The sequence below is a fragment of the Gadus macrocephalus genome, chromosome 1 (genome assembly GCF_031168955.1).
Source record: "Gadus macrocephalus chromosome 1, ASM3116895v1".
In the NCBI taxonomy this organism is placed as follows: domain Eukaryota; kingdom Metazoa; phylum Chordata; class Actinopteri; order Gadiformes; family Gadidae; genus Gadus; species Gadus macrocephalus.
In genome coordinates, this window is record NC_082382.1 from 19,154,429 (window position 1) to 19,175,715 (window position 21,287).

The 21,287-nt window shown below is 41.7% G+C and overlaps 2 protein-coding genes across 6 annotated transcripts in view; one reads left to right on the forward strand and one right to left on the reverse strand.

Annotated features, from left to right (window-relative positions):
* The first annotated feature begins 27 nt into the window (after positions 1–27).
* zgc:154075 (uncharacterized protein LOC556929 homolog) lies at positions 28–11,113 on the forward strand. Of its 5 annotated transcripts, none has more exons than XM_060051281.1 (15): positions 477–641; positions 758–868; positions 1,119–1,220; positions 1,330–1,414; positions 1,504–1,577; positions 1,708–1,767; positions 1,969–2,076; positions 2,188–2,244; positions 2,538–2,668; positions 8,326–8,380; positions 8,630–8,722; positions 8,901–9,035; positions 9,344–9,445; positions 10,112–10,273; positions 10,467–11,113. In XM_060051281.1, exons 3-15 carry the CDS (start codon positions 1,128–1,130, stop codon positions 10,605–10,607), a joined length of 1,296 nt encoding a protein of 431 aa, XP_059907264.1. In that variant the 5' UTR covers positions 477–641; positions 758–868; positions 1,119–1,127; the 3' UTR covers positions 10,608–11,113. The 5 variants fall into 5 exon arrangements, with proteins under 5 accessions (XP_059907290.1, XP_059907272.1, XP_059907264.1 ...); XM_060051299.1 differs by having other exon boundaries at positions 758–863; XM_060051307.1 differs by lacking the exons at positions 477–641; positions 758–868 and adding an exon at positions 28–164.
* A 4,863-nt stretch (positions 11,114–15,976) lies between these two features.
* espn (espin) overlaps positions 15,977–21,287 on the reverse strand; it is a 23,361-nt gene continuing 18,050 nt past the window's right edge. Inside the window, 1 exon segment of the mRNA XM_060060027.1 lies at positions 15,977–16,023. Coding sequence (XP_059916010.1) covers positions 15,977–16,023 — 47 coding nt within the window.

The following is a 21,287-nucleotide window of genomic DNA, read 5'->3' on the forward strand; positions in this document are numbered from 1 at the left end:
TTACAGAAGTAAATTAGAGTTGAATCGCGCTAATGTAGACCAGAGCTTGAAACCATAGCTACCAATATACCTTAGCTTTTACAAATGTTTTTCAACCAAGGCGTCACATCCCCCGTGTCACGTGACCCCCTAAAAGCCCGGCGGCCGAGGTAAAGAGGGCTGCAGTAAGTTGGTTTACATATATACTGAGTATAATGCTTTTTTTTTTTTACCAACAAAATGTGTGCGCTAAGGGATTGAACAAGACCAATTTTCCTCTACAAATGCCGTCGTATTATTTGTTGTACGAGCTAATGTAAAGCTATCAAGGAAGGCGGAGTATATCCGGTGTATTATTTTCAAACTAAAGCGAGGGTCTTTACCGAATTTAAACCCTGTCGCGCTTTTATTTTGATGGCAGAAGTAGTATATTATGTTTTCATAATCTGTGAGCTTCAGAGAACTTCCTTCGGAGACTTATTTAGGTTATCCCAATTTATTGCCATTATCGCTTTGTGTAGCTCTCACCTTCAACAACATACAATAACTATGCAGGGGATTATTATTTAGACTCTTGTATTTAATGTAATATAAATAAACTGCCATTCAACGTAACATAAAAACGTCACCGACGCTAGGGAACGACACGCAATTGTCTGCTTGTTCTAATATAGTCAGGAATTTGGGCCGACGCACTTAAGCACGTAAGGGGGGATATTTTACCGCGCAAGGGGGGGTTATGTATCTTACGTGCTTACGCGTTACGTCTAAAACAGAGCATATATCGGCCTAGTATCGAAGTAACGTTGCAAGAGGGATTTATTTATGGATTACAATTAAGAAATGATTATTGGTTTCCCACGTTGACTCATCCATCTATCCAAGTCAGGTGACAGTCTTCTGCGTATAATGTGTAAATGTGCTAATGGGAACAAATCTGGAAAACAGTTGTCAGTATTTTATGACGGAATACTCGGACTTCAGACCTTTTCAATGTTGCTTGGAGGCAACCGTGAACTTATCGTCGTTCATCAACGAAAACTTTAACTACGATACACATGCAACTGTATTAGTAGCTAAAGATAACGTCACAATTTTAATGTAACAAATTAGTAATACGAGTCTATTTACATTCACAGAGTTGCACCATGCCGTCACCTGTGTCTGTCATCGTGGTGGGAGCGGGATGCCGCGGCGAGACGTACTCACAGTTTGCACGCATTTACCCTGACCGAATGAAGGTCAATATAATGGACCTATAACTGAAAGACAATCATACTTTTCCCATCAACAGCATTCAAAGACAAAACAAATGCAAACTGTGTGTTTGCATGTACTCATCCATTCCAGGTGGTCGGAGTAGCTGATCCTAGACAATATGCTTGCAAGAAACTTCAAGAACAGCACAATATAGCGGAAAAAAATATATTTGAAGGTTGGAAAAAAAACATTCAGTACTTTTCAAAATAATTAACTTCTTTATTCTATAAGGATATTGAATTTGCTACGTTATCTCCTCCTAAGACTGGCATGGGATATTGGAGCGAGAGAAGTTTGCTGATTGTGTTCTCGTTTGCACCCCTGACCGTCTTCATAAGGTACAATTTACTTCAGTTTAAGTTTCTCTATAGCACACTCAATACAACCCAATCCTGTGACTAGATGATAAGGTGTATATGCTGAATCTGTGCACAGCGTTAATCATTTGTCATAATTTTTCTTTACCAGGAGCCTGCCGTTGCCTTCGCCAGACAGGGGTACCATCTCCTATTGGAGAAGCCAATGGCAGTGAGTTATTATTCTGTTATTATGGACTTATAAACGGCTCACATAATCAGATAATTCAGAATCACTATAGGTCTTTTTTATGTGCAAAAAACATGTTGTCTGTAAAAAACACATTGTTCCCCTGAATCTTATGAGACTGCGATTGGTCTTGAGAGATATTGCAATTAACTTTCATTTTTCTTCTTCTGCTTCTTCTTCTAGACCACAGTGGAGGACTGCACAGAGATAGTGGCAGCATGCACTGAGTCTGGCGTGATGCTAACAGTGTGCCACGTCCTTCGATACGAGCCCATCATCCACAAGATCAAGGTACCCTGGCAGCGTCCATCTTCCGCCTGAATGAAGGATGTCCCGTTTGTCTTGAGGCATGGATTATTCATATCCATGATGTGGAATTAAATTTGAAATGTGTTGTTGCAGGAGCTGATTGATTTTGGAGCAATTGGGGACGTGGTCCATATTCAGCACTTGGAACCTGTGAGAAATGCCTTGCTCAATCTTGATATCATATGCAACCATCTCTTTGGAACTGTATCTGTTTTCATATATATGCATTAAGGAAGTGCATGCACTGTACAGTCATACTTTTCAGTCAGTCAGGTTGGAAATATTTTTATTTAAGTGACAATGTGTTTGTTTTAACACAGTTGAAACAGTAAGGCGAGCCCTAGGATATTGAACCAATCTCTTTAAATATCTGAGCACACAAGTGGGACTCTGATTTCGACCAACCAAGCCGGCCTCTAAAACCAAAGCCTCTTGGGTTCCAGGTTGGGTGGTACCACTTTGCCCACTCGTTTGTGCGAGGGAACTGGAGGAACGAAGCGGAGAGCTCCTTTGCTCTGTTGGCCAAGTCGTGTCACGACATTGACCTGATACATCACTGGGCCGGAGGCCGACGGTAAGCCAGTAGTCAACCTTCCAACTATTTAGTAATTCTCTGTCTTCATGTGCGTAGTGAAAGACATGGTAAATGATGTTCTGAAGGACTCAACCTGGGAATGACTAGAGAATATTTTGTGATTGAATTAGATTGAATTTACAAAACGTGCACACGTAATTTCGCAAACATTCTTTTGACAGTGGGATTTGACACAGTTTGCTTTAGAAACATGGTTGGTGATTGTTTTGATATGTTAACTTCCAGTAAACCAGTTTTTAAGGCATACCATGCCTTATTACCATACCGCCCAAGCTCAACATACCTCCACGTATAAAAAGTTAGGGTGCGAGTGAGACATAGCGAAGTGCCTTGTGTACATCCACCTAACTTAATAGTTATTACGTTAATTTGGTCACAATCAGGGGTTTATTTTGCTCACCCATTGGGCTTTTACATACCTATTTTGTGTCATTGGTGTAAGACACGTTTTCAGCTGCAGTGTGCTCTTTACATAGTGAGATTGTGAGATGTGTGTGTGTGTGAGAGATAGATGAGAGATGTTCCTTCTATACCACATGACATCACTGTTAATAATTAGGTTGCGTTTAGGTGTGTATTTGTGTATTTGCCAATCGGTATATGGTTAATCAGTTTTCTGACAATATACGCTTTTGGGCTGGTTTTTGATTGATTGGGCTGCTTTAGACTGTAGTTTAGCTGAAAATTGCCAATCTGTGAACTGAACATACCCGTTTGCAGCTACTAAACGTGAGCGTCGTTCACCCTGGTGATAGTGAACGACGCTAACCCACTGTTTAATGGCACCCGAGAGTTTACTGTAACCGGCATGCCAGCATGGCTTCTAAAAACAACAACAACTTAATTACCACTGAAGCCAATAGTGCATAGTTGAAAGAGTTCTATGAACCAATAAGTACAGATTTGAATGGTAAAAAACACCAGTTTTTATGCAAAGTGTGCCCTCCGGTTCTGAGGAACAAGTCAGAACGTCTGCCACATCGGCAACAAATTTAAAAAGACATCGAATTGAGGCATCCGACCAGTCTTGGTAAATATTGCCACTTAATGACGATCATCACAAGAAGGGTAAGCCCTTGCGCCTCCCCCCCAGTCAAACTGACCGCACGGATGCAGTTAGCTCGGTTTTTCACATTCTGCGTAATCTGACACATTGTTTAACATTCTCGCTTTTTTCTTGGCTTTTTAAAAGTAATGTTGATTCTTTAGTAGTATACAGTAATTAGTTTACTTTGGGCAGTGGACAGTGGCAATGATTGGGGGACTGGGGGTGGAGGGGTAGCAGGAGGTTCTATGAAAATATAATTAAAAAAGAAGACATGAACGTGAACAGTTAATTTTTAACTAGTAAGAGTAAAAAAGTATGAAGTGAAAAGACTACTGAAGTAGTGAGTTTCTCCAGATTTATTTTTGAAACATACAGAGCAACACAAACGGTACAAAATAGACACGAACAACATATAAAACAGCAATGTTCAAATAAAATACGTTAAATTTAAATTAAATTTTAAATAAAACAATAAAAAAGGTCTTTGAAAATAAAATGTATAACCCTTGACCTAAAACAATAATAAATTAATTCTTTATAAAATTGAATACATCAACCTTTAAATAAAATAATAAATAAGGTTCATCCAAATTATATTAATTAAAACCAATACACTTATAACACTGTTGCAATTATTTTGCACATAAACATTTTTAAACCAATTCCTAGGTTACAATATGTCACAGGTCCTGACAAATGATCTGGGTTGTGTTCAGCCCAAAAAATTTAAAACACAACAAATTGAAATTGAATACTTCAAAACCTGCTGGCAAACTCACTTAACGTATGAAACTTAAAGAGATACTTCACCGGTGGGAATATGAAGGTTTTATGAATTAAATAATTCAATGTATTATAAATGTGAAAAAAAAAATTGAAATCGGTTCATCCTAGCCTGAAAAAAGGCAGAAAGAGTGTTTTCATGGTCTCTCTGGCTCAAAGTAAGAAAACCTCCAACTACCACAGTGCATTGCGCTCGCTGCCCCGCCCACCTGTCGGTCTCCCGTCCCCCTCATTCGCCCTCAGTACGCGAGCTCCCGCCCCCTCTCATTCCTTATTGGTGGAACATTTTGCCAACAAAAGAGTGTTGTAGTCCTCGGCCCTTCTAGCGGGACAAGAGGTTTCTCCCGAAATGACGTCAAACGCGTCATTTGACGTCATTTCGGGAGAAAATTAGACGAGAAAAAATGGGCAAAGGGGAGACTGGTTTAGACTGATATTTATTTATATTACAATAGCGATTTTATAATGATAGAACGCCGGTTCTAAATGGGTGAAGTATCCCTTTAAGAGACTGAAAAAAGAGATCACTCAGAATCTCCCACATCCAGACTCAGGGCATGCAAAGTGAGTACAGGGAGAACAGGAAAGGTGTGTCACAGAAGAACAGTTTCTCTGTGATTGTGAGTGTTTGTGAGTTTGTGTGATTGAGAGGACGTCTGATTGCGAGTGTGTGTGAGTTTGTTTGATTGTTACTGTGTGAGAAGTTGTGAATGTCTCTTACAGTTTCAGAATCAGCGGTTTCTTCTATTTTCTCGACTAACCCAGATAGTCGCTAAAATCTGCGTGTCCTGTTCCTGAGAACATAGCACGGCACGGCCACGGACACAACATTGGCGCGGAACCGGAGCCATTAAAAAGTGTGCAACACTGCGTAGCGCAAAAATATGCACCTATCATGCCACTGCTAGGTGAAGCTGTCTCTGCAATCAGACATTGCTCCCGCAGGCATTTTGAAAGCCAGTCCTCACGACAAAATGCCTGCGGTGGAACGAGATAACAAACGCTGTCACTGTTTACCTGTGTAAGGACATGGTTCCCTTTCAAAATGTCGATAGAAAGGGCTTTAAAGATATGTTCAAAACACTCGATCCCAGGTACGCGTTACCTGCCCGCACACACTTGAGATGCCAAAACCATAAGGCAAGGTCCGCAAGCAAGTGGAGAAACAAATCCATACTATTAAACATAAGTGTTATTCAGAGATGGAAGTAACTTGAGAAAATATTTTTATTTTTTTCATGCTGTTTTGCTGCCTTACCAGTATTTTACCCCTTCAGAGGCATTTATATCAAAATGAGAAGATAAAATTAACATACAATGATATTATACCGTTACCGTCTATGCCTCAAATCATACCGTGATAAACATTTTAGTCCATACCATACAGCCCTAATTTGAAGGAACTATCGTGTGTTAAATTAGAGGTAAGTCAAGGTTTTTGGAGCAAAATCAACAGCTATTTGTTTGCTTGATTCAACTACTGTGTTTTTGATGTGATATAATATTGTAACACTGAGTACTGCACGAACCTTGCATAAAGTTAGTAAATTCTAACAACATAGGGCAATTTATATAAATAATCGGGTAAGGGTGTTGTCCTAGGCTAATCCACTAACAGCAAATTTCTGTATAACAAAGGGCTACATTTTGCATCCAAGTCTGTCATTTGAAATCTTTCCATTGTATTGTGTGCTACAACCTCCGTAATGAATATTCACGCTAAGTCCCGCCCAGGGTAGCTTAGAATAGCCGTATATCTGTTTATTGCAAAAATGTCAATATACATTTTAGCAACAATTTCAGTAGCATTGCCATTATTGACTCTAGAGCCCCAAGACCTGTTCAATAGAGGCATGCCCTCTTTATGGTCCTACTACAACCTTTGTGATGGGGAGAGGGGAGGGAGTGGGAAGATGCATTGGTTGGAGGCACAGACCTTTTCGATTGTACTATTTGTGGTATGTGATATTACTGTATAGCAGGGATGGGCAACTGGCGGCCCAAGGGGCGCATACGGCCCGCATCCTCACTCAGTCAGGCCCGCACATAATAAAATAAATAAATAAATTGATCGAGTTACAGAAAACTCGGTCAAGAAAGATGAGAAGAGTTCATAGAATTCAAAGGCAAACCCATGCGTCTAGTTTGCTTAGAAACGATATCAGTCATTAAAGATATCCACTTAAGTCGCCACGACAACTACTACAACTCTAATGAATATGCTTGTTGGGTTTGAGTTCATTGAGTTGTTGCACATAATGTTGGGCCACGGTTTTTCAGTTTATAAACATCATTGAATGATGATGTATGTGAGCCCTTTTCACTGATAAAAATACTGACCATACATGTGGCTGTTTGAGCATGAAAAACATGAAATGAATGGTTCAATTAACATACCGTACATAGGTTATGATTCTGGAAGATTTTCTAGGTAGTGGCCATCCCCAAAATGCACAAGAATACAGGAAATCATATCTACCAAATTCAAAATTGTGTAGCTTCTCTCAGCTCACGTTTAGTTGAAGTGTGCATTCATGTGGCCCTCTGATGGTTGTGATGAAAAATGCGGCCCTCTTTATCATGAAAGTTGCCCATCCCTGCTGTATAGGGTGGTTGTTGATATAATATATTTTTTGTTAAATAAATGTAAATAATTGTTTTAAAGATTATACTTGTAATATGTTCAATCTCTCCATATTTCCCCTGCTCATAACTGTGCACAAATATATTGTATGTACACCCTTCTGGTGCCGGCAGACATATAGAAACCTCCCGGCAGGTTGCACTTTGCGAGCACACAAAAAAATTTGCGAGCGGAAAAATAAACATATCACCTCCGCTGCTGCAACTCCATCCTAGGGGAAACACTGGTTCAGTTAAATTCAAATAACTTTATTTTTCCGTTAGGAACTTCAGATGTGGAGGAGCAACAGGGTGTATCCATACCCAACAGTGCATTCAATAAACAAAAGCACGCACACACGGGCACACGCACACCATCAGCCCCGCAGAAAATAAAAAATCGTTGCCTAAGCCTAATGAATAAATAGAATCACCTCCATAGTGGAGGATAAATAAATAAAATAATTTAAAAAAGATTCCTGGCATTAAAATGAGAGGACACAGTTCAAAAGGATTCCAGGTATTAAAACGAGAGGATACAGTTCAAAGAGGGGTTCAACCATTCAAAAGTCTTATAGATGCTGGGATAAATAAATCTAGGCTTAAAACACACCTTTTCTCCCTGGCCTTTCCTCCCCTTTTGTGATATGTCGTTTATTTTATATGTTGTTGTTGTTTTTTTATATGTCTATGTATGTGGTATGTGTTCCTTTATATGCCTCTTTGCACCACCATGTACGGCACTTTGGCCAGTGAAAACTGTTTTTAAATGTGCCTTATAAATACATTTTACTTACTTACTTACTTACTTGACAGGGCTCTGTTTGTCCTTGCTTTTAGTAAGCAGAGAACTATTCTGATCCAGCCATAGCCCACGATAGTATGTTTTCGCCTGTTCTCTACCTGGCAGGCAAACATTCAAAACTTTACTAACTAATGGTCTATCAGGGTCTTGATGGTCTGTGTTAGGCCCCCGTGAAATTCTGTTAGCAGCTTTAACTCTTATTATTACCTACCCTCTGCGATCACAACACTATTTCCCATCTTGGATTAATGAACTACATGTTGTCATATCTTTCATCATTTTTATGCAATGTAAAAATCAAACATAGAAATTTATCTCAAAATACATTTGAATTTTGAGCGTGAGATACTTAACTGTGTTGTTTTTTCTGTTTCACAGGTGTCTTAAAGTGTCATCATTTGGAGCACTGAGCCATTTTCGAAAAGAAAGTAAGGTCTGTGTCACATTGCCTGAATACAACCGTTATTCCAGTTATTTATAGTCCCCATGGTATATCTGAATCTGGGCTTTATTGTGTTAATTTGTAATATTTAAGCAACCCTTTTCTAAAAGACTTCAGAAATCTGAATTTGTTGTTATTTGTACATGTTAAAAACTGACATGAATCTAAGACTTCTGTCGTTAATCTTTTAGTTTAATGTAATTGTTGTAAAGGTAGTTTGTTATTGGTTATTTCTTGTAGCCAGCTGGTGCTGCAAATCGCTGCCTAGACTGTCCAGTAGAGGGCGACTGTGCATACTCATCCAAGAAGATATACCTGGATGGCGTAAAACAAGTAATATCCTCATTTACTTAATTACGTGAACCACTATTTATTCTGAAGATGCATTGAAAACCTATCCAGAAAAAATGATTTCTGGGTGTCTGTGTGTGTGTGTGTGTGTGTGTGTGTGTGTGTGTGTGTGTGTGTGTGTGTGTGTGTGTGTGTGTGTGTGTGTGTGTGTGTGTGTCAGGGTAACGTCGGCTGGCCTGTTTCTGTTATCTGTCCTACGTCGCTGCCAGACATTGAGTCGGTGACCGAGGCTCTGAGGACCGGACCCTACGGCCGCTGTGTTTATGACTGCGACAACGACGTCTGCACCAATCAGGTTAGAGAGCAAAGTCACCTGCACGAATTACGTGTGAAACCATTAACGTCTGCGCCAATCAGCAGACAATAAACGGGAGCTATGCACCAATCAGGTGCCGGAAACACCCTGGACACCCAAGAGAAAATACCTGTTTTTGTGTGTGTGTTTCATGTACCAAAAGGTAGCAGGTTCCTTCCCCCATATAGACAGCCTACCTACCCCATCCCTTGCCCCAGGACTATCCCTCTCTCACTGTGAGTCGCCTTGGATCACTGTCTTTTCACTAAGCCATAAAGTCATGTGTGGGTAACTATGATCCCTTCCAGGTGGTCAACATGGAGTTTGAAGGCGGTCTCACTGCAGCCTTTAGCATGGTGGCCTTCACCGAGTCCATCTGTCAACGCAAAACGACCATCTATGGCAGCAAGGTAGGAACTTAGCACATAAAGCATTAGGAGCAATCACCTTAGAGGTTTTCAATCAACGTGGGCAGTTAGCAGGAGGAGACCAACAGTTCATTATGCTCTTTACCAAATAATATTAAGGTGCACTCCTGTTTTTTGGCGAGGTCTCCCCACAACGCTGTCAAATTTAGACAACTCAAGTAAGGTAAATAATAAATGAACTGTATTTTAATAGCCAACCGTGACAACTGGGAAATACATTGATTGAAATGGAATAAATGATGCGTAATTTCTATCAATCACCAAATTATATATTATTATATCTATATATTGATTGATAGGGAGACCTGGGGAAAGTGCGCAGGAAGGGATGTCATGAGCAGAGTAGTGACTCAAGCTTTGGGAGATGCTTAGTGAAAAGGGTAGGGCCAGATGGTTCCTCAGTCATCATTGTGCATGTTTTTATACCATTGTCTGCAAAAAACAGAAAGTGGCTTCTGTGCGTGTCTCTCATCCTCTGCCCTACAAAATGGATGTCCTTCATTAAAGGTGCTATGTGGAGCATTTTGTGGCATCTCGCATTGGGGTTGCAACCAACTGAGACCTTTATGTCGTCTTATTCATCGTCGCTTTTGCAGAAAAGTCGTCAGCTATGTGACTTATTGTACCATGTCCCGTGTGTTCCACTAGGGGGAGCTGTCCTGCGATGGCCATGAGATTCGCGTGTTTGACTTTGTGAACCGGAGAATGACCAAGCACACGGCCCCCAACCAGACCCCTGAGGGCTTTAGTATGACCGGCCACGGAGCAGCCGACTTCAAACTGATGGAGGCTTTCATTTCAGCCGTGGCAGTGCGTGTTCTTTCTTTAATTTATGTTAGGCATAATATTTAGTAAGCCTGGGAATATTTGAAATATTCAAGGTTCTGACAACACCAATGTCCTCCTCATTTTGCGAATGTCTTAATGAGCTCCATAAACGTTAGAAGCTGTATTTGTTGCCACATAATTAAGGTTAATATAATTATTGGCCTTCCGTTGACAGAACAACGACCCGTCCTTGATCCGCTCGGGCCCGGAGGAGACCCTGCGCAGCCACCGGTTGGTGTTCGAGGCCGAACGATCCAGACGAGAGAGCAGGGTGGTGGACTGCAGTGCCATCGACCACCACCAGGTGTCGGCATAAAGCCTCGACCAGCCAATCAAACGCCAACATTAACAACGTAACCATTAAAGGTACTATGTGAATGAGAAATGTCTTCTCAATACTGGCCGCTTTGGCCAGTAAGTCTACTGCAGCATGCATTCAGAGCACTGGGTTTTATGAATGTAAAATAACACATTCACAGGTGTTTAATGTAATGATTCAATTGCTTTTATTGATTAAAGCGTCTATTGGGTTGCTGCTTGTAAATGATTCATGTTCGACTGCTGATTACGTTCCATCTTTAAGTGTCATAACTGTCAGGCTGACAGGTACGTCTTTAAATACAGTCTTATAACTGACCTGATAATCCAATAATATACCGCTAGTCAAGGTTTATTGATGTTGTGATGTTGTGTTTAGATCTAAGCCTTACTTTTAATTTATTTTTCATAAAAATGTCTGCTAATTTATTCCAATATCAATGTCTATTACCCTGTTATTTAATAAGGAATTATGAAAGATTAAAATAAAATGCTGCATTGCAATGTGTGTGTGTGTGTGTGTGTGTGTGTGTGTGTGTGTGTGTGTGTGTGTGTGTGTGTGTGTGTGTGTGTGTGTCTGTGTGTGTCTGTGTCTGTGTCTGTGTCTGTGTCTGTGTCTGTGTCTGTGTCTGCGTGTGCGTGTGCGTGTGCGTGTGCGTGTGTCAGTTGACAAGGGGGAACAGTACATCATTACCTTCGCGATAAGAACAGTGACTAAGAAGGCTTTTCTGACTTGTGCAAAAAACTATCCCAATGGACAGATCAACAGAAGATAAGGAATACAAAAACAGTCAACTAGTTTGGTCAAGGCTCTTTTTCAAGTCTAGTCTGGAGATTTCCACCTCTTCTCTTGTCCTGCTGGAGGCATTACCATGGTTACCACCGGACCAGCTCTTTAACTTTATAGGTGCAGTTGTAAAATATAAATGTATTATTGACTTTAATCCCTGATTAGTAATAAGTGGGGGAAATGCGCTGTGAGAATACCTATTTCAGAAGACTGCGCCTTCTTCCGTGTGAGACAATGTAGATACTAGACCGCTCCTGGCTCCATTCTGACTAATCAGGGCTTATCTTCTGAGATTGGTACCGGGAATCGTTTTTTGCCTGACTGAAATTCTGCTGTCCTCGATGGTGGAGAATCGTAGGGAGGGAGCAGACAAGATAGTTATGTCAGAGGAAACAGACGTCCGTAAGTCGGTACAAGGAGGCAACTAGCAGCAGAGAATGAAATAAAACATTTGTTACAGTTCATAAAAATAACCAAGTTTAAAGAAACAGTTATTTAAAATGGCTACTGTCTTTACTTAATAGCCTAATTAAACGCAGAGAGAAGTGGACAGAATTTTTTGTATCGTTATATCTTTCTCATGTATGGATACACTCAGTTAGACACATTTTTTATTTAGCATTACAGACGAAAAAGGGAACCAGAGAACCAACTTTATTCACTAATGAGGACATGTGTATTCTATGTATTAGGACTTTTACTTTGAAAAAACATACTGTTTCGTGGGCCTTACAATAAGGTCCTGGATGGAGGGGATTTTCAGTTATTAACTGTAGGATATGACTCTTAAACAATGGACTGATGCCAGAGAGACTGGGCCAAATACCCGCCCCTGTCGTTTGGATCAGTCATAGCTGTGACTGACCAGTTCTCTCAACCAATCAGAGAGCTTGCAGTCGACGTTGTTGCACCAGAGTGTTAATGTGAAAGCATGGCTCAATTGGCTCAAATTAAATAAATAAAAGAGCCCATGGCCTTGACATCTGCCCACGCCGTTCCCAGAACCAGCACAGTGTCCCTGGGTGGGCCTCTGTTTAGTTTGTACAAACAAAGTCTTCCACATCAGACAAACAATAAACTACCAATATTAGTAAGCGCTCACTGTGGGATACGTTTAAAATGTACCTAGCAAATTCTGTATAATTTGCCTGTAGTTAACATTGTTTTTTTCCATCCTCAGTTTGTCTGATCTTTTCTAATCTTATGGTGCGTTTTATTATCCATCCATCTCGGAGGTCCGAGGACGTTGCCTATAGCGACACGCATGAACACGCCCCTTTTCCTCGCACGGCGAACTTGCTTGCTTGGATTAACTCAGAGGAGGCAGAGCAAGGATTCCGAGACAGGTTCGCAGAGAATACTAATACGCACCATAAATCTTAATATTGGATGTTTTTCCGTTGAGGTAAATACTGCTTAAAGGGGACATATTTGGAAAAAAAACACTTTTCCTGGGATTTTGGGTGTCGTTTTGGATCTCTGGTGCTCCCACACGCATACAAACTTTGAAAAGAGCCTGTGCATTTCTGAACGTACTCCACCTACAGTTACCAAACGAGCGAGTCAGTTTCGGCGCCCCCTCCTATGTAGGAAGGGGGCACAGTTGAACATTACCTCCCACTTCCCCACGCCCCTCCAATCAGAGCATAGCTAAGATTTTGTGGACGGGCGGCGAGCAGCTCCGGCGGGGAGCAGCTCCGGCGGGGGGAGCTCGGCGGCAGCCCGGCAGCACAGCTCCGGGAGTACTCTCCCTTTCTCCGCCGGAACTGCCTCCTCCTCGGCAGTCCGAGGTGGAGACATTTACTTGTCGTGGAAGTACCAGAGACGTCAGACGCAATCTTTATGATTCATAATATCATCCGAGGTGCACATAGCTTTTGGCCGTGATATTAAATATAATATAATATAAATACCTATATATTATGTCATATTATTATATTATATTATATTATATTATATTATATTATATTATATTATATTATATTATAGAGATGTAGGGCTCCAGGAGTCCGCAAACGGCAACAATAACTTCTCCTCCATGCTGTAGTTCACTCTGACAGCTCATTGGTCAATGTGCAGCAGCTCATTTGCATTAAAGCTACAGACACCAGAAACAGCACATTCTGTGTAGGGACTGAAACAGAGGAGAATGGCGCCGGTAGGCAAGATTTTTTTTCTCAAAGCTATTTCCAGCAAACAGCTTAAAAAACATGTTTTCTCGAAATCATATACTAATGCCGCTTTTCCACTGCATGGTACCAGCTCGACACGACTCGACACGACTCGACTCAGCTCGCATTTTTTGCGTTTCCACCGCGGTACCATGGTATCTGGTACCTGAAGTGGCTGCTTTTTCTAGTACCTACTCGCTCTAGGTTCCAAGCGAGCTGAGCCGATGCTAAAAGGTGACGTCGGCAGACGGCCGGCGACTGATTGGCCAGAGAGTGTGACGAAGTCACGAGAGCGACATGGAAACCATGCTGGTAACATCCATAGCAGCGCCGCAGCCAACATGTTCCACTTCTCCAACTTCTTCAACATGCCAGCTAATAATAGTAATGCGATCGATGTCCTCCATTGTTGTTATGTGGGTTCTGTCCATGTGTGGGTTGCGTATGTGTTGTTTGCGTCGCGTACACAAATACGTCACGGCCCTTTCGCGCAGCCGACCCCGCCCACGTCCAGGAGGTACTATTTGCGGTGGAAAAGCACCCGTGCTGCTACCGTGTCGAGTCGTGTCGTGTCGAGTCGTGTCGAGTCGAGCTACATGTGCGGTGGAAAAGCGGCATATGTTTACTTGTTGGGAAAACACCATAATATGTCTCCTTTAAATAAACCCTCATGTCCAAAACTAGCTATTAAAGTGTAAACTGAAAGTGCCCCAAAATGTGAAGCAACCTCCAAACCTAATAGAACTTCCTCCGTAGCTGTCAGAAGATCGCAGCGAGCTGGTGTCCAACCAATGTGATCCTATACCTTGGACCTTACGTTTGCTGTACAGAATACGCCTAGAGGCCAGCGGATGTGAGTCACATTGTGTCATATAAGTCCAGTAAAAAGGGCATTCCAGCTTTATCAAGGAACTCGACTCGTAGCTGGTGCCCGCAGTTAATGTCAACATGAGAGTAACCATTGCTCCATAGCCAACAACGATGACTAACCGCTAGTTAGCCTGTCCTTCAGGCAAATATGATGCGTGAGCCAATCCCAGTGCCCATTTATTATAAGAGGAGTGATGGTTATGATGGGGGCAATCAGGGTGCGTAGAGTAAACACACGGAATTACCTCCCACAGGTGGTGGAACCTGAGCGGCACGTTTATGACTGCATAGCACCAACCCTTTGTGATGACATCACCGCTGGGAACGGCCACACCTTTAGGAAAACGTTTCGGTTTGCTTTTCACATGCTCTTAATGCTTATTGTATACTGTATAGGGTAACATAAAAATGGCTTTATGTGAAACGTAAGCTTCAATGGCAGGGTAAAATGGACTTAACTCACATTTGACTAGTCTTTCCCACAAATAAACAAATGCACGACACACATAGACACAGACACACACACACACGTGCATACCAATACACAGTGCAGTGCCAGATGCACAGACTTTTGGACGCAATCCCGCTAACTGAGTCAGCAGCTGTATGCAAGAGTGAGTCATCCTTTCATTTCCCACAGTCTGTCTCTCTCTCTCTCTCTCTCTCTCTCTCTCTCTCGCAGAGCAGCACGTAGCCTGCGTTCTTCGCTGTGTCTTACCTCATGGAGACGTTTTTTTTGGTCTTCCTGTGCCATGGCATTACTTGGCATGATTGGGACTTCTATGAAATAGCCAATCACTGAGCACAGGTGATATGGAAAGGGTTGTATCAAAGGGGATGCACCAGGTCTTGACTGAACATGTGATGGTGGTACTGAATAATGATAGTGATTATACGGACAATGCATTCACTGTAAAAAAGTTTAATTATGACAAGTAATACATTCATTTTAAGTTGAGGTGTGTGTGTATGTGTGTGTGTGTGTGTGTGTGTGTGTGTGTGTGTGTGTGTGTGTGTGTGTGTGTGTGTGTGTGTGTGTGTGTGTGTGTGTGTGTGTGTGTGTGTGGTTGTGTGTGTGTATGTGTGCTTTCTTGTGTGTATGTATGACAGACTGAGGGGTGCGGGAATCTCTCCCATATATTCTTCAACCTTATATGACCTGTAGGAAGTGCCTTGAAAAACTCCTTAGAGGAGAGGAAGTTTTTAATTAGCTGCTCCATTCCAGCATGGCTGTTGTTAATGTAACCTCCGACGGTTGCTATGTTTCTGCGTAGCACCAGCGATGCCGGCAGCTCCTCACGCTCGCGTGTCCTGCGATTCAAGTGCCTTGCCCGGAAAACATGGCGCGGCACATTCTTACGTATGCTTTTGATTTACAAAGGCATCATCACCATGTGATGTCACATCCTCCTTCCTCTGAAACGAAGCCGAGCACATTGGATAACAATGGGGTAAAAATAGGGCGGTTGAGCCAGGAGGCAGTAAAACGAGGAGAAAAAAAAGAAGGAAAAGCAGGACAACAGAGGGCCCCATACGTCAGACTCCTTCCCGGTGACTCAACAGGAAGTGATGGGAGATGAAGTCTGGAGAAGGGAAACAGACGGGAGTGGGAGAGGGAGGAGGAGTGGGAGGAGGAGGAGGAGGGAGTATTAAAATTAAGGGAGAGAGAAATAAAGTTAACTTTGTCATGCCTCAGGATTTCCAAACATGTGCATGAGTAAAAAGAAAAGGGCAAGAGAGAGAATGTTCTTGCCAGGGTTTTCTGATGAAATATGGGTCTTGAGAATACACAGGGCGGCCAAGAGCGTCATCGTAGTCATGGACGCAATCGGACACAGATGTGTGGTGTCACACAGACGCACACAAATATAATCTTACACACACACAGAAAACACACACACACACACACACACACAACCACACACACATACACAAAATCAGAAGGAGGTATCTTTGTAGATTAGTCATTTGTGTATTTTTAAAATTTGACCACGTAAATCGTTTAATGGTTTTCTTTTCATTTCTGGCCCTTAACATGAAGGGATTGTTAGTGAAATCATCTGACAGTCAACGTTTCCTCATCTCAGCGCAAACATGAGCACTGCACAGGTTCAGTGAGTCAAGGCCTTGTTGGGAGTTGATTGCAAATCAGCGTAGGCAGCACAAGCATAGTCACCCCCAAAAGTTTTTTTCCAGTGCTTAAACTTGCGCTTGAGCTAATATTTGCACTGCATCAGGTTTGTTTTTCGCAAATAAATGTCAAGGTTTTTTGCGAAATTAGTTTCACATGAGCTGCCGAGGAAGCTATGTGAGCTTTGCTCTGTTTCACCAACCCCCAATTCATAATAATGTAACGGATGAGGTCTTTCAAAAAATCTTTTCACTAAATAAGAATCTAACTTTGGGAGGAATTGATTTTAAATGAACTGCGGTCGCTCTTAATTCAATTCCTCTTTATCTTTCGTTCTCCTTTGAGACTGAATTGGATGTCAGCCTGCCAGCCCGGAGGGAGGCCGTTACTGAGGACAGGGGCTGCGGGTAGGTAACCTTCCGGACCATCAGACAACGTTTCATGGAGGAGCAGCAGCTAAACAATCCGCAACTTTCGTGGCAGTTGCTGTGAAATCAGTTTGCCACCGGTCAGTTAATCACGACACCGCTCTTTGAATCTTCTTCTCTCTATGAGTTATTTCCTGCCTTTGTTTTCAATGTCGTTTTTGGGCTCTTTGGTTGAGTAAGCTCCAGAGGTATTATGGGATGTGTTGCCCATAATAAGGTGTGTTTGTGTCTGTGTTTGAGCGCTGCTCGCTAAACTAGCTATCAATAAGGTGAAACGAAACCTTTAAATTCGATGGTGGCTGTTTCCGCTCAAGCTAGCCAAAAAGCAAACGCGTCATAAAGAGATACTTCCTGAGGCCACTTCCTCCCACTGCATTTTGACTATCTGATAAGTCGTTGTTGTTTTTTTCAACTGAATGGGTCAAAGGCTGTTGTGGGTGGCCCAGTCAGACATTTTAGGAGTCTGCTTCCGTCCTTACGCCTCCATCTTGTCATCCCTGACCAGAGTCACAGTTCATAAAACAGAACCACAAAGGGGGGGATGTTTTTCACATCAACCTATCTGCATCCGTGTATGACTGCATGAGTAATTACCATTTCAAACCGTTTAAAATAATGGTAAAAAAAAATAAAAGGGTTCAGGAAGGAAAAACACTTGAAAGTGAAAGTGATTTTTAGGAGTTTGTCATCTCCTGGACAAATATGATTTTATGAGACTTTAATAGACTATAATCGACAAAATAGATTACAAAAACGTTGTAAAACAAGTGTGAGTGTGGTGGGCCGGATGTCCTTATCATGCTTGTAATCATGACGATATTGAACCAGTGTACTATTGCTCTGTGTTTTTAGTCATTGGCCTTGTGATACGCAGATGAAAGTGCGGAATGTGTGGGAGGAGTTTTATCTTAAACACTATATAAGACCATCAAGGACCATGTGCAGGTAGGCTACTTTTGAAAATGACAACACTTTGTTTCATAAATCTGATGAAACCACCACACCAGGTTTTTGCTTCTCATGTTTTGTTATTGTTTCAACTTGGTGCTGGGTGAAAATTGGCCTCATTGGCTATAGGTTACCGTTCGAGCATCTTTGACAGTTTGACAGTAGTGCCATACTGAGCCAATTAGAAACAGCTATTCCTATATCATTGTGTATTGCCATTGAATGTACAGTCCCCTCTTCTCTCTATTTCAGTATCAGTGTTTTCTTTAAATGTGGTTTTGAGGCCATGAACACATTCTTTGAAAAACAACAATATACTGTTTTCCTATAATAGGAATCCTTCATTTCATATTGACTGAGGGATACCATGAGAACAAGTAATATCTCATGTACGCTAATTTTTTGGAAAAGTAGCATTTCAAGGAAAGGAAACCAAGATTAAATTAAATTCCATCAGGAGATTGGATTTTGTCAATGCAATTATACACTAATTTAATATGGAGTTGAAAAAAAACCAAAATTGTACTTACTTGGGGCAAAAAGATCCCTTTAAATCGTATAAATGTTCTGCGGAACAAAGTTGTGTAGCATATGCTGTAGCCTACATGTTCGCATGATTGGTCGTGTTTTATAGATATCAGAGGGCCTGTCGGTCAGCTGTGTATGACTGCTCCTTAATGGCTGTTTCATTCAGTTTGTACACAGCTGCTTTCTCTATGAGATATTTCCCTTGACACAAATGACATCTGAGTGAACCGACATAAATGTCCTTACCATTGAACATGTACTGTATCGGTCCCTGCAGGGAGCAGACGTTTCCTATGCTAGCGTAGGGGTACATCATACTGGTTGTGTGATTAAATATTCACTTAGAATGGAAACTTTGTCACGGAATGCCCAAAGTGTTGGACTTTGAAACTCTGAACACCCACAACCCAGTCTAATGAATGGAGGTGTCCAGGTTGAACGCGGGCACTTCCAATTCCCAAAGACATTGACCGTGAACATTATTAACATTATATACACATATTCTATTGGTTAATACTGAGGGCTGAACTTTGATTTAGAGGCAGTGCGTGGGTGTTTTGCTGAAAAGACAAAGTGTGTGTGTGGGAGTGTGGGGTGTGTGTTTGAGAGATCTACCGGGGAGGGAGGGGGGGGGGGGGGGGGTTGGGGGTGATGCAGATGTTGCAGGGGTTTGTCTGACCACACTGACAGCTGTGAGGGAGAGAGGTCTCTGAAGACAGGAAGTAACTTGACCTCCCCTGCCCCCATCCCCCATAGCCCTCAGCACCACGGGTCATTAGTCGGTGCCCACACACACACACACACACACACACACACACACACACGATAACGTATGCACACACACACACACACACGGCTACAGGGTATAGTGCGTGGATGGAGGGAACATCTGCTTGTTAGAGTATGATTCTGGAATAAACATCTAGTAGTGAACAGTAGGATTCTGGAATAAACATCATGTAGTGAACAGCAATGATTCTGCAATACCATCTAGTAGTTAACTGTAATGATTCTGAATAAACATCATGTAGTGACCTGTAATGATTCTGAATAAACATCTATAGTAAACAGTTATGATTCTAAATAAACATTTATAGTGAACAGTAATGATTCTTCTGAAAAAACATGTCATGAACGGTAATGATTCTAAACAAACAGCATGTAGTAAACAGTAATGATTCTGGAATAAGCATCTATTCTATACTAAACTATACTAAGACAAACTATACATACTTTACTGAACCATACTACACTATACTATACTACACTATACTATACTAAAGCCTACTATAGGCCGATTATACTTTACTCAACGTTGGAATCTATCATAGATTGAAGGAATTTTCAACGCACAGTAATGTTTCTCGCATCCATTCTAATTTAGGAAAATGAGCAGTGCCATTCCAAAGTCTAAAGCACAAAAGAAGAAATATTGACAGAATTCATTATTAAATATTTTGAAGAGAACCTTGGGTGGAGTAGTTGGACACGAGCGTATAGCATTGATTATAAGGAGAGGCTGAAAGTCGCGTCACAGTGAGCAATGCATTTCACCACTCAAGTGTTGATTCAGAGGAGGGAAGACGCACGTGGTTGGACCGAGTGACGGTGACTCCTCGAGCTGGGAGTTGTGTTTGCGTTGTCCGACGGCAGAGTGAATCGAGGCGAACATGTTCTACTAGGAGTGGCATCTATTCACTGGCGTGACCACAACCGTGAGTACATTCAGTTATTCCTCGGATTAACACTGTTCCCGTGACCAGGTTTAACTTTGTGCGGTTGAAGGCATTTACACGCGGGACGAGAGGATAAAATAAATCTACAAATACGTTCGTCTGAGAGTCGCGGAGTCGATGTGCCTCGGCACCGCTTCTCATTTTTCTAAAGCCAGTGTAACTCTTAGAGACGAGTACAACAACAACGTTGTTAGTTAAGGGTCTTGCAGGAGTTTCCTACTGGAGATTTCCTTTACTTTGGATTTGGTGGAGGAACGGGACAGTGTACGCCATCGGCTCCGGTTGTAAGGGCATTCTGGGACACGTCCCGTCTGTTACTTTATGTTCCAGTGAGCCGGGCAGAGCGCTGCCTCCAGTGGGTTAGCCTCACGCTAATGGCCCGTATCACAACTAATTGAGTCGTTCTGGATCGATCCATCGCTTCAACGATGTCAAATGTTTAAAAAAGAAACCGAGCGTTGGACGTAGAAAACACAGGCTCTAATGTGAACAAAATGTCTTATCTAAAAGGCCCACGATTTCAAATTGTAAAATTCGCAAGATATGCCCTAACTAACGTTATGACTAACAACATTTTATAGCACATCCAATGTCTAAAGGGCTAGTCTTGTCAAAACGACAAGATTCGTTCACTGATGTATACAATGGCCTTCAAGTGATTTATTTAGAAAAACTCCCGAAATCGAAACTTGTCAGTTATTCTTCAATTCAATGTATAACGAAGTGGAAGCTGTCTAAAAAGTGTCTCAGAAGGGGGAAACCTGATTATCCTAGACTATTTGGTTCTTCAGAGATGAGGCATATCAATGGAATCCTTACAACAAAGTAATCAATAGTCATTTGTCACGCCACACGCCACACGCAAGGTTCAATTCAAGGCTTTTCACTTATGCAAACAAGTCATGGCCGATATTGTTCATAGTTCATATGTTAATAGTTACTCATCATACCACTGTACATGGAACAAAATGGGCGCTACAGTAAGCTTGATGTTTGTTTTGAAAGAAATTATATTTACTTCAAATTAACCATTGCTGTACTTGTACGTTTGTCTAGTAGTCAGTAGCCTACTGCCT

What these genes read in the sequence shown, in the direction of transcription:
- zgc:154075 (XM_060051307.1), top strand. Translation starts at nt 1,128, where the DNA reads ATGCCGTCACCTGTGTCTGTCATCGTGGTGGGAGCGGGATGCCGCGGC. An exon ending in TTTACCCTGACCGAATGAAG is followed by an intron (nt 1,221 to 1,329) that starts GTCAATATAATG and finishes CATCCATTCCAG; the next exon opens with GTGGTCGGAGTAGCTGATCC. An exon ending in CGACCATCTATGGCAGCAAG is followed by an intron (nt 9,446 to 10,111) that starts GTAGGAACTTAG and finishes GTGTTCCACTAG; the next exon opens with GGGGAGCTGTCCTGCGATGG.